Source organism: Cavia porcellus, unplaced genomic scaffold, assembly GCF_034190915.1.
Source record: "Cavia porcellus strain 051 isolate PalLab524CR breed Dunkin Hartley unplaced genomic scaffold, mCavPor4.1 scaffold_16, whole genome shotgun sequence".
NCBI classification, from domain to species: domain Eukaryota; kingdom Metazoa; phylum Chordata; class Mammalia; order Rodentia; family Caviidae; genus Cavia; species Cavia porcellus.
In genome coordinates, this window is record NW_026947499.1 from 51,882,870 (window position 1) to 51,896,486 (window position 13,617).

General features: G+C 40.0%; 1 protein-coding gene across 2 annotated transcripts in view; it reads left to right on the top strand.

Moving 5' to 3' along the window:
- Window positions 1-13,617, top strand: part of Prkcb (protein kinase C beta) — a 310,851-nt gene that overhangs the window by 256,971 nt on the left and 40,263 nt on the right. For both annotated transcript variants that reach the window (XM_063226675.1, XM_063226676.1), the window contains exons 11-12: window positions 9,584-9,675; window positions 11,386-11,448. In XM_063226675.1, coding sequence (XP_063082745.1) covers window positions 9,584-9,675; window positions 11,386-11,448 — 155 coding nt within the window. The remainder of the gene's footprint in view (window positions 1-9,583; window positions 9,676-11,385; window positions 11,449-13,617) is intronic.

The window sequence follows — 13,617 nt, forward strand, 5'->3', positions numbered from 1 at the left end:
TGACTGCTGCTACCCAGTGCCATCCAATGGAAAGTCAGACTAATAAAAAGACTGTGGTCCTCATCCACCGTATTCACTGGATCTGGCACCATGTGACTTCTGGCTCTTCCCCAGAGTCAAAATAATCATGAAAAGTAAGTGTTTGTATTATTTCAGGACATGAAGGCATGCACAACAATGCAGTTTGACACAAAAGAGGACTTCCTGTACCATTGAAAATGGCACTACTGAATGTACTACTGAAAATGGCAGGAATGATTGGATAAGTGTGCTTGAATCGAGGGGGGTATTCTAATAAGAATGTGTATTTCACTGTAATAAGTGTTTAAAACATTGGAACATTTATCTTGTTTGTTGTCATATTGAGTACAAGCAAGTCATTGAGTTTGATGCCCTTGACCTCAAACTAGTGCTTCAGATGGGGTTCTGGGGGCTAGAAAAGACAATATCCCTACAAGTTAGGTCATTGCCGCTGGTGTTCAGAGGGTGCTAACGCTTATTGATTACCTCAACAAATATTTATTTGTTGAACTAAACATGTCAGGCTCCAGCTGCATCACCATCTGGGGCGCATCAGTGAACAAAAGAGATAAAGTCTCTGTTCTCTTGGAATTTACATTCTAATGGGGGAGACAGATAAGTGGAGGGGATAGAGATGCATGGACTGAGGCAGTGAGATGCTATTTTTGATAGGATCATCAAGGAAGTTGTCTCTGATAAGGATGACATTTGAGCAGAGAGCAGAGCTAGCTAGCAAGGCATAAGGCTATCTGGGGGCAAAGCGATTCCGACAGCAGGAAGAGCGAGTGTGAATGCCAGAGGCAGGAGCATGCTCTGCGTGTTTGAGGAGCAGCGCAAAGGCCAGTGTAGCCTGAGCAGATTGTCATTTTGTATTTTGTGACCCAGAATTCCTTTATGAATCAGCTATCTTTGAAAGAGTGATAAGTCTAGTATAACATGCTGCAAATTTGATACACTTAAAATTTTCACTGAGGACTTAGAATTTTGAAGATTGAAGATCCTAATAGAATTTTTAAAAATCCTTCAACATGTTTAAAATGATAAAAATGCAAGCAATATCCAGTAATACACAAAATGATTTTTGTCATTTATAATATGATGCAAACTTAATTTTTTTAAAAGTTGCTTAGCAAATCAAAGTTATATCAGGAATATACTTAAATTGGATTTTAAAATTTTTCAAACATATGCTTGGCACAATATTAACAGACAATTTAGGAAATTAAATTCTATTTAATACACTATTCTAAATGTGTCAAAATTGAATGTGTGCATGGAAAAGAATCAGAAGGGGGCCTGGATAAATCAGAATAGTCATTTGATTTATAGAGTGGTCTATGGGAAATTGTCTTTCTTTAGTTTTATATGATCTCAGGAGTGTTTATAGTAAAGCAGTTAAATATTTGTTTAACATGCCACAAGATGACAAGACCCAAATAGATGTAGAAGCTTTCAGAAAGGAGTTGAATATTCGGAGATTACTCACTGAATGAACTGGTCTTCGGCAAATGGGGTTCAGTGAATTATCTCTGAAGCAGGCAGCAATGTGTCTTCCTTAGTAAGAATAATCTGGATCTGTGATTTTTAGCTGTGAGGCATCTGTATACTCACTAAACTGTTCTGAATTTGATTTCATCATCTTTAGAATGATCATAATAAGTGACGATTAAAAGATACTGTGGGTAAATATAATAAGCATTAAACAGAGGTTGCCTCCTTTAATAGTTAGGCTGGGGAACACCTTGCTATACAGGCAAAAGAGAATTATATTTCCTCCAATCTTTCTGCAGTTTTTCTCAGGGACAATTGTCAGCCCGGCACATTCGCGCAATTTCCCAACTGCCAGTGGGCACAGGCAGTTAAGTTTCTTCAGCAAAACATCTATTTTAACTGTTTTCTTTTCAATTGAACATATGTACCTCTTTTTTTAAAATAGAATTAGATTTTATGAGTCATTGAAGGACAGAAGTTACTTCCTCCCCAAATTTGCTGCCATGGCCCAGCAATAACTCAGTTGCAAGGCATGCTGGGAGAAACATCAACTCAGAATGCAAGCATGACAGGGAGAGGAGTGCAGGTTCCCACTTGCAGAACTGAACCCTGATAGCATGTCTGTTGAGTCCAGGAGTGTCCAAGGGGTCCTGGTCACAGATTCATCTCATGTTAGCAATAGTATCTAAGGATGTGGCTGTACTTTAGAGGGTTGATGCAAGAGGCTTTGGCTGGTATTTCATGGATCATTGGATCATATGAAACAGAATAACACAAAGACCAAGGTATACTGGAGCCCATGAGAACTATGATCTGTAATTTCAAAGTGATCTAGAATAAACTTATGATTCATCTTCCTTGCTTTGTTCCTCACTGCTTGTGTAAAATATGGCCTTGGTTGCCCCTGTCTATCCACCAAGTTCCATAAATTCCAATTCATACTCATAAGAAAGATAGGTTCAATTTCAGTATGGTGTTTATTCATGGCCCAATTAATGGCTCACTGGCTATAATCCAGTAAGCAGCTTGCAACGGGTGTTAACTGCAGGGAAGGAATAATTGGTGCTCCTATCAAGGTGGGAGGTGTCATCCTGCGTCCAGGAAGACTAACTGGGTGTAAGCTGTACAAGATGGTGCAAAAATGGCTTTCATCACCACAAGGAGAATAAGACAGGAAGATTCTGGCGGGGTGTCAGGACTTAGTCAAATAAGGCCATTTGAGAGTCTGGAGAGCAGGAAAGGAACCAGGGATGCAGCCCAAGCATATAGAGCTAAGGCAGGTAGAAAGAGACACAGCCTGATTCTTTCTACTTTCTTAATGGTGGCTTTTGCATATTCCTTCAATAATCAAATATTGTGGAAACTCAAGGAAAAAAAGAGATGGTTCAAGCCCTTTAGAATTTGATCTCTATATGGAAGGACAAGGCTTACAAATTTAAAACAAAAATACAGAGAAGCATCAACTGTTAGATCCTGACAATGATTCTAAGGCTGTCAAATGTAGGGGAAAACAATATTGTGTGTTAACACATGTTCTTAACCATACGTTCACTTCAGTGAAGCTCTGTGAATTTGCATGAACTCATCGGACATCATCTGATATATTTTGGAAACTTCCCATATGGAGTCAAAACTACTATTACCCTACCCTCTTCGGGAAGACAGACTGCTTGAGTGACAAGCCCCATATCTCCGAACAAGTTTCCACTAAAACTTCTCTGGAGAGAAATAGAGGAAGCAACTTAAGACAGGCTGAATTTATTAACTACATTAGAAAATCATTGAAAAGACAAACTTTTATAGCAACTCACCTTAGTCCATGATACTTAGTGGAACTACCCACATGGTTGATTTTCCCCATTCCTGGTATCTTATTAAAAGTGACAGGTATCCCCTGACATTTGCTCAGGCATCGTGTCACACTTCACTTCCAGCTGCCTTGGGGGGATATTGTCTCTTTGAATTCCCTGGCCCCATCTGGGGGCTCTCTGATAAATTCTGCACACGCCATCCAGTCACCATTTTAAATCAGACTGTCTTCATACTCACGTTTCAGATTTGGTAGATTCCAGCCAGCCGTTTTGCATGATGTGGTGACAGACAAACATTTAGTTTTATTAACTTATTGATTGAATATGAGAGATAGAGGTGAAAAGGGAATTTAAAATGAACTGAAGTTGCTTCAAGCTTGGAGGACAAGGGTAATGGTCTAATGAAGAGTCACAGCAACAATCATTTTGGAGAAGCACTTGAAGGGTGAGCAGACTGGCTAGTTTAAAGAGAAAAATGGTGAGTTTGTCTTTCTGAGCTTTTAATTGGAGATGACAGTAGAACACCCACGTAGAAACGTCCTGCAGCCAGCTGGAGCTGACTAGAGCTCAGGAGGGAGGGAGAGGACAGAAATATAAGTCAAAATTCATCAGCCCGGAGAGATGAAGAGTGGAAGCTCTGAGCTGTGACTATTTTCTTTAGGAAACCAAGCAAGTGAGAGAAAGCCAAGCTGGACCACAAATAAATACTCAATACTGTTTGATTTTTTTATGTGGTAGAGTCCAACAAATGAATCCTAATAAAAGGCACAGGATGTGATGATAAGCAAGATCTTTTGAGGATTTGCAGTAATTTTATAGGAAGAGGAGGGAATGAAGCCAAACTCCAGGGAGCTACGGAGTGGGGTAATTAGGTAAGAATTGGAGGTCGGGATAGGAGAGGCTCCATCCAGTTAGCTGACATCGCCATTGTTTGCTCCTTAGGCCTTTTATGTAGTTTCTTTAATCACAGTCAATCTTAAATTAAGGTTTGAATTAGTTACATGTTCATTTTGACCAGATTCTAAATTCTCTGCGGGGAAGGCCTGTATCGTATCCAGCAATTTGGCTCTTTTACTGTCTAATAGCAGGACTTGCAAAAACGAACACTCAGTATAAGTTCTGACACTCACCTTTCTGCTCAAGACTGGCTCTAGATTGCCTATGGCAGTGTTTCCCAAACTTTGCTGTCTTTACCAGGGAGTAGGCGATGAACTTGGTAGCACATGGACAAATGACATTTTTAAAAAGGAAGCCATTTAAGGAATTGATTTCTGAAGCCAGGCTGGAAATAGTGTAGAGATGATATATTCCAGATACAAGTTTACTTTTTACAGAAACAGTGAATTCCATTTGTGGCTTTGCTATGAAATTTTAAATTTTTAATGGTGTATAAATAAAAATATTTTCTGAAAATATTTTAAGTTAGACAAACTTATGTGAGATCTTGAAGCTGGTTGGGAGATGACTGAAATTCTGTTTTCTCCTTTACCTTTCACATTTAGATGTCCTCTTGTCCCACCCAAACTTGACTCTTTCTCTTACTTGCTTCCAAGTATTATATTCCCCTTTTTCAGCAATAATAGATATAAAATCAAGAGCTTAACATGCTTAGTTATGCTTTCCACACCAGGCATTAAGGCAAACACAATTAGAAAGATAAAACAATATGCATCTATAAACTACCTAAAATTATCTTTAAACCCGTTTTGGGAAACAATGCCTTTTGTAAATGTATCTCATCCCTATTGCTTGTCTGACGAATCCTTAACACCAGCACCACGCATTATTCTCAGCAGCACCAGGGCCTGGCACAGACCAGTTATCATTAGGTGCTCAGAAATGAAAGGACAGTGAGATGCCAACCATAACATTTAATAGCACAGTGTTCAACCACAGTATAGTTCAAGGGTAATGGATCTCTGGGCTCCCTCACATATGGTTACTGGTAGAAATGGACCACAAAACATGCTCCACAGTGGAGCCATCTCCAGTTTTGGGGATTCTGACTAGAGAGTTCAGGGAGCAAGTGGTATTAATCCAGGCAGAAATCAAGCAAGTGAAATCTCTCCCTTACTTCTCTCTCTGTGGCCGATGCCATCTGTTAGTTTTAAAAATAATTTTTAAAACAAGTGTTTTGGTTCCCTTCAATGTGCAGCAGAGACAGATGCTAATTTTAGGCTTGTTTTCTATCAGAATCCCCCTGAAGAACCATGGGCTGGATGTCGGCAGCTCTGTCTTACCGTCTGCATTCTGCCGCCAACATTTATGTGACCTTTTTGTAAATCTCTTAGTTCTTGAATTCTAAGAACCAAAGCAATCTTTCCTGTCCGCTCTGTATCTCACATGTTAATAGTGTTGGTCTGAAAAAGAAGGTTTATTAAAAAACCTGTTTATCCTGTGCTCCTTCTTTGTACTGTACTACCTCTGTCTTGTTGCATGGATAGATACCCGCATTCCTCCTGTCCTGGTCTGGACTGAAGGCTCTAAAGTGATAACACATCTACACACCCATCCACACATACAGTGTCTAGCTCAGAACTTCGCATGCAACACATACATACTGGAAGCTGCATAAGAAGCAATGACCAGCATAGACTCTGGAACCAAACTGCCGGGGTTCACATCCTGGCTGTACACTTCACTGTGACAGCTGGCAAGATATTTACCCTTTCTGAGCTTCAAACTTCATATCAGAATGAAAGAGAGTGATGATACTGCTTGTCATGTCAGCTTATTTAGAAACATGAGTGAGACTCAAAATATAAACCTCTTAGCTCAGTTATGTATCAGGAACCCCAAATTTGGTACCTTTATTTAACCATTGTGGTTACTATAACTATTAGGCACTCAGTATGCTCTTGAAAAATGTACATGCACCTGTTATATACAAAATAAACTGTGCAACATAAGGAAGATTTCTTTTTTTTTGAGACAAGGTCTGACTTGTAGTTGAGGCTGGCCTTGAACTCAGTGCTAGGATTGTAGGCGTGCACCACCACACTGGGCCAGCTTTTTAAATGGTGAATTAAATGGCCAGTTAAATGTTGTATAGTTTTTGTTTATTATACTACTGGGCAAGTGAAGCATGTCTTTGCAGATGAAGAGAAGATTGGACATTAGAGAGCTCTGGTAATTGTAAATGTTGCACAAGTAGTAAGTAGTAAGATTTCAAATCCTACGTTGATTCCCAGGGTAGAGCCTTTGCCTTACTCTTCACCCCTGTACACACACGCCTGTTCTCTTGGCTTTATACCCCTCACAGTAGCTTTGTGACTTTTGACACCAAACCCTCATTAGATTGATACCTAACCAAGCACAAAAATATAAATCAAGCACACGTTACCCAAAGTCATACTTAGTGGCTGTACATTTTTTTCTCTTAAAGTTGGTTATGACCCACCCAGTTAATCTGATGATCAGTTAAAGTAAAATAACTTGATTTTGTAAAGCATTGGCTTAAATAACCAGACAGTTCCCCCATGGCAAACTCATCTTTCGGACCTTTTCAGTTTGCAGCACTGGGCATGTTTTATCTGAGCCTCCCAGTTACTCTGCTGGAGATGGTTGGTTACATGATCTTTAGCTTGTAAGTAAAGATACCAAAACTCAGATGTAAAGTGATCCTCTCATGCTCATGCTGCTAGAAACTGTGTGTGTGTGGGGGGGGGGGGCTGGGTTTCCCAGGCTAACTTTTGGCTATGTGACTGATATTTTGGAGGCCCACTAAATCTTCATACCTGTTCATTCCTCAGTTAAATGTAAATGGAGGGCTTGCTTTAACCAGGTGTGCTACTGGGTTTTTGCAAGGTACAAAAAGGTAAACAAATTTGACACAGTCACTGGCTTGTGGAGCTTCTGGTCATGTCTAGTGTTAGATAATTTCTTGCTGAATAAAAATCGGTCTGAGTTCCTCATCATCTTGGTGGCCTCCTTTCTCACTCTGTCTCCTTTCTTCTCTCTTCTCCAATTACACTGGTTCTCTATGGGTCCTAGAGAACAGCAGGTGTGCTATAGCCTCAGGGCCTTTGCACAGTAGCTCAGGTGCTACTTCCATCACCTGATAAGCTCTGTTGTAAAATTATTCATAGTTGCCACCATTACCTCTTTCAAATATTAGCTGAAGCATCCTCTTTAACAACAAGTTATACCCTGAATATTAAAATTAGAAGTATTTTCTTTCATCTCATCTAAGCTGCCATCTCCAGTACCCCTTAATCTGGTTTATTTTCCCATAATACTTATTGCCTTATAATGAATAAATAATGCATTTATTATGTCTAGTGTTGTTTTGATTTTGGGGGGAGGTTGTGGGGTTTTTGTTTTTATTTTTAACACAGAATCTCACTATGTAGCTCAAGACAGTCTTGAACTCATTATGTACCGTAGGCTGACCTCAAACTCATGATTCTGCCTCAGCCTTCTGAATACTGAGATTACAGGTGTGCATCACTACAACCAGCTGTTGATGTTATTTTAATCTCTGTCACTTGAACCGAAATGAAAGATAAAGGCAAGACATTTTTGTTGATTTTGTTCACTGCTTTCCCTGGCACCTGTATTACTTGGTAGGGCTTTATAAATATTTTTGATTTAATTAATTAGTGAATAAATAGATTAAATCAGTAATCACACAGTTAAATATATAATTACAAGTTATGATGTGATCAGAGGGAAGAAACAACCATGAAGTTCATGAAAGAATATAACAAGCAGAACTAATTTAGATTGGGTGAGTTAAAGGAAATGATTTTTTTAGTCTGAGAACATGAGGGGGACTTTAGTTCCCTGCAAATAGTTAGTGCAGACCCTGCCATTTTTAAGTGAAAGAAAAGCAGCATAAAGGAGTGATTTATCTTAAGCAAAAGTCTCCAAGAAGAGATGAACTCATTAATTCATTTAACAAACACCCCTTTCTGGAAGAAGAGAAAGCCAATCACAGGTAGGTGCCCCTTGAAGAGCATGATACCCATCTGTCTCACTGAATCTCAATGAAGACTGATGCTATTACTGTTACCACTTTGTAGATGATGAAACCTACTTATTCCTAGCTATCAGGAGGCAAGTTGAGGTATCCATGTAGTTTTTTAACACTAAAGCCTGTGCTCTTTCACTGTCTGGGTACCTACTATGCATTAGTCTTTGAACAAGAACAGCCTTGTTTTACAGCCAAAGAGAACATGGCCCTTGTCTTGAAGGAGTTTATGATATCTCTTGAAAGATATAGTGAGAAAAATTTCCTAATAGGATACAGATTTTCTTTGGTCTCCAATTTTTTTTTAAATTCCTGAATTTGTCTTTCTAGACTACTGTTTTTTTTTTTTTTTTTTTTTTGTCTTTTTCCTTTTTATCGGTACCGGGGATCGAACTCACGACTGCCTGCTTTCAAGGCAGGTGCTTATGCCGCTGAGCTAAACCCTCAGCCCCTAGACTACTGTTTTGTAAACTTTTATAATTCTTGTTTTGTTTGGCTTTTGATGGCCACTGTGTTAGCTATCTATTGTTGAATATCTCAAAACTCAGGGGCTTAAAACAACAAGGCTAAACCTCCTAGAGACTCTGGCTTTGGATTTCAAATGAAGTTGTAATCAAATGGCCAACTGGAACCACAGTCCTCTGAAGGCTTCACCAGCGCAACCTGTCCAAGGTAGTTGGTTCACTTACGTGAGTGAGGAGTGGTGCTAGCAGACGGCAGGAGGCTTCCGTTCCTTGCCTTTCCCTACAATGAGTAACCCAAGAAATGAGAGCGTGGAGGCTGCAAAATCCTTTATGGCCAGGTCCCAGATATCATGCACCCTATTGGTTTTATAAAAATCAATCCTACTCATAGTAGGAAGGTATAATTCAAGACTGTGAATATGAGGAAGTGAAAAATCATTGGAAGGCCAGCATGGAGGATTTTTTTCTTAGCTACCTATTGACCATAATATTATTTCTTAATATTTTCATTGTTTTGCTACAATTAATATTACCCAAAACAGTAGTATCTGTTAAATCACAAGGTGAATGTGCTAACTAAATTTTCCTGCACAGGTGGATTTAAGTCTACAATTGTTAATGAAGTCATGGTTTGTGTCTAACCTCTCACTTGTGTGTCTCTTTCAGGGGTGCAGATTTTACCCTTAAGGAAATATTGGGCCCCATGTGCAGGGATCTGTCAGAGTCTTAGGGGTCCTGATGTAAATCTCAGGTGTTTGCTGCCCTCCGCATGGAGCTTGAGCAATCACAGGATGCTGATTCCGGCCCTTGCTTTCTTTCTTTAGGACCGCCTGTACTTCGTGATGGAGTATGTGAATGGGGGTGATCTTATGTACCACATTCAACAGGTTGGCCGATTCAAGGAGCCTCACGCTGTGTAAGCATGAACTTCACTGTGCTTTCTCCCTGGGATGAATACGGGTTGTTAGTTCCTTTGAGATTTTAGCCAAAGATAGATTTTGTAAGCTTCTGAGTCTTCTTCTTCATGAGAAATATTTGGCCAAGGAGAAAGGTGTTCTGCTTGGTAGATTCGACTACCCTCATACTGCCGACAACATAGCAATCTAGAGCCATTGCCGATGCTTTATCTATAATTCTTGCCCCTGGTTCCGGAGGAAGTCTCATAGCTTCCTTGGGTAATGTCAATGAGGAATTTGTTTATTTATTTGCTAATATTTATTGAGAGCTTACTATGTTCCAGACCCTAAGTACTTAATAAACATGATCTCATTTAATCCCAAGAATAACACTAGCAAGTAGGTTATTATCATCTCTGCTTAGCAAACAAGGAGACTGAGATTCAGAGGGTTTTGGAAACTTGCTCTGTCTGAATCCCTAATTTAGTGTGAAGAGGATCCAGAATTCTGAACCACAGTGTTCCATCCCCTACACCACCCTGCCTCTTAAATGTCTTCACTCCAGAAAGATAGATGAAGGGTCAGGTCAAATAATGGCAGTATTCTGTGGTTCCTGGAATAGGGTAATTGATTCTAGATTTTTGGAAACTTGTTCTCTTGCTAGTCCATTTTGTTCCTTTCAGTCCACAAGCCAGCCTCAGTCTCTTATTTTTAGCCCAAAAATCTCATGATGTTACTTTCCTGCTTAGAACCTGTGAATGAACAGAAGCATAGCAAGTGACAGGAAATAGCATTGATACCCTGTCTTGGGGAGTGACTGAGATCCTGTTGCCCCTCCAGAAAGTTCCCAGGGTCTGTCTAGAACCCCACTCCATCATCCCAGACATCTGGCTCCTGTTATATCCATCTTGTTCCCTCTCCTCCCACATGCCAAGGTTGTGAGCACTGTGTTCTGGTAGGATTTGCATTATTCTTGTGCTTCCCAATCCAGCCATTTGTATCTCTTGGCTCAATTCTAGTGGAACCTTAGAGTTGTTGCTTCTTTTATTTATGAAATTGAATTGACCACAGTTTTAATTCATTGTATGAGACATATCATGAGAACTTAATGTAGTTCCCCAAAGCCATGCTCAACCCTTGTGATATGGCTGGGCTTTTGAGTTCTCTCACATCATCTTCTCTCTGGCAACAATTTGTGTGTGTCTAGGTTGCACTTTAAACACTCACTATTTCCAGTGCTGACTGAGTCCTTCATTTGTCACCAACTTGACCACGCTCATCTTAGAGTTCATTGCTCCAATCCTTAGATTCCTCATTTAAAGACCAAGGAGTACTAGCAGGACTGATGCCATGGAACTCTAATTAAGGATTAATCAAATAATGCTTACAATGGTGCTCAGGAGATGGTGAACCTTCAACAGATGTTAACTGTTTTTAATATTGAAACTTGCAACAGTGTGAAATTATTCCTGATCCAGTCCATCCATGGTGCCCTCCCTGTTGGGAAATTGCTGAGCCTTTGCTCACATCCAGTTTGTCCTCAAGGCAGACTCATTGTTCCTTAAATCACCTTGCTCATCCATCCGTACTCTCAGCTTTTTATCAGAAGTGTAGCTGACCATTCATGGTGAGACTTTAATGCCCTGCACCTAATTCAATATTATCTTGAATTCTGAGCATTGTCAAGCATACAGTGTCCTTGAATTTCTCCATTTTTTTTTTAATTTCAGATTTTACGCTGCAGAAATTGCAATCGGTCTATTCTTCTTACAGAGCAAGGGCATCATTTACCGGTAAGTGAACACTGCTATACTTTCTATCTCCTCTCCCTCTGCTCCTCCCTTCCCTGCCTCTTTCTTCAACTGCTTTTAAAATTAGATCCCATGGTGGGGGAGGAATCCTCCAGTACTAACTTGGGCATGTGTTCTGCCAGGCAGCATCGCCCACTGCCCTGGCAAAGTTTGGGTAGCTCTATATGATGACAGAAAAAATTTTGATAGACAGTGTCACCAATGATGATTTAGGATCTCAAACATGAGATGACTTGCTTTAAGAGGAAGAGTCCTATCAACAGGGCCTTCATAATTCCTTCTCTTGCTTGTGGACCCCCACATTTAGAGAGCAAGCAAAGAATCTTGGCAGAAGAATGCAGTAGATCATATCATTATGAGACAAAAATTTTTTTGCATGTAACTACAATTTGGAAATGGATCTCTGAGTGGCTTGCCATGAAAGACAGGATTAAGCTCAGAACTTGGCATTTGCCGGTTTTTGAAGAAGCAAGTATATGATCATAGCTGTATGAGTCATACCATTTTATATTTTGTGCAAGGCAAACTACTGAGCTCAAGGCTGCTGTTTGTCAGTGAGTCCAGGGCATACGATTCTCCACATGGTACCTGGATGCAAATGGCACAGGCAGCAAAACTTGGCGATTTGCTATACAAGAGGGGCTGGCAGGGGCATGGGGCTTCCAAATAGTTCTTGGCATCAATGAGGGTCTATTTAAAAGATCTTGAAGAGCCATGAAAATCTATTTCATTAATGCAATTGAAAAATATTTCTCAAAGCTACTATGTGCTAGGTACTACTCTGGTTGGGGGAAATATAACAGGAAAGAGAAAAAGACATAACTCTTATCCTGGTGGAACTTATATTCTACTGGCAGGAGACTGCTAAGTTAGTTAATCATAAAAATTTAATCTATCAAGTGGTTGTATAGTGCCCAGGAGATAAATCAAGCAAGGAAAAGACCTGGAGCGTGCTGGGTGGTGGATGGTTGCCTCTCATTCTGTAGACAGCATGCTCCTCAGGGTCTGGAGAGTCAGGGGAGTCTTGAGAATCTTGCTACAACTGAAGGACATGGGACCAAGGCATGAAAAGATTGGCTCAGGCACTTTCTGGACAGGGAGGACTAGCAGAGATATGGCTAGGGGTACTGGTGGGATTCAAAAATGGGGGCCTTGTAAGATGCTTCCAGAGTGCTGGGGTTTTAGTCACTCTTGGAAGAGGTACTATGAAATCTGTGATGGAGGGTGATACTAGTCTGAGCACACAGAGGCCCTGTGGTCCCTGTGGTCTCTTAAAAATGGAGGGATGAAGGTCAAGAAGTTTCACCTATCTCATAGGTTATCCCAGTGAAAATAATCCAGATTTTAAATAGTACTATCATCTATCCATGCTTGCCTTCAGTGAACATGTACCACTATGTGAACATGAAATAGGATATTTGGGACCTCAGATTCCTCCGTTGCCCTTTCCACTGTCAAAGTGAGATCCTCTTGTGCTGAATGTGTTTCTGGTCTTGTTACTTGATAACCACAAAAATCAACTCTCATGACTTTGATCTGATTATTGCATTTCTGGTTCCTTTCATTTGATGTGACCCCTAAATTCAAACCAATGACATCAATTGTGCTTTACCAAAAAAGCAGGGATCATGGGCAATTTTTCATTCTACATGATTTTCACCTTATATGGTAACATTAGGTCCAAACTCTTTTGCAGAATGTTCTTCTAAATGAAAAGAAGCAACCAGGTTCATGAGATTAAATGTGGAACTGCAATTGTAGTGGAAGCAAATCCAGCCATAGAGTAGGATTCTAGAAAAGAAATAAATAGAGCTCTTGTCAACTGAGGTGAGATTTATGGCTAGTGTCCAGTCTAGCAGGGACACTGGGACTTGACATATGTGAGTATAGGCCTGAGTCAGTCAGATACTAAAACCCTAAAATTACGATTTCAAATCCTGAGACCATACTTACTCCACAACTCCTTCTCCCAACATAACCACACATTGCCCCTTTTGCTTTCCACTATTAATATGATTTTAATGGGATAGTTGTGAATATTTTAACACAATCAACATCAAAACCACTTTTCCTTTGTAAGAAGAGTTCATTTCCTACTAGAGAGATTGGAAAGCCCAATGATTATTTTCCTACCCTCCCTGTAGCAATGGC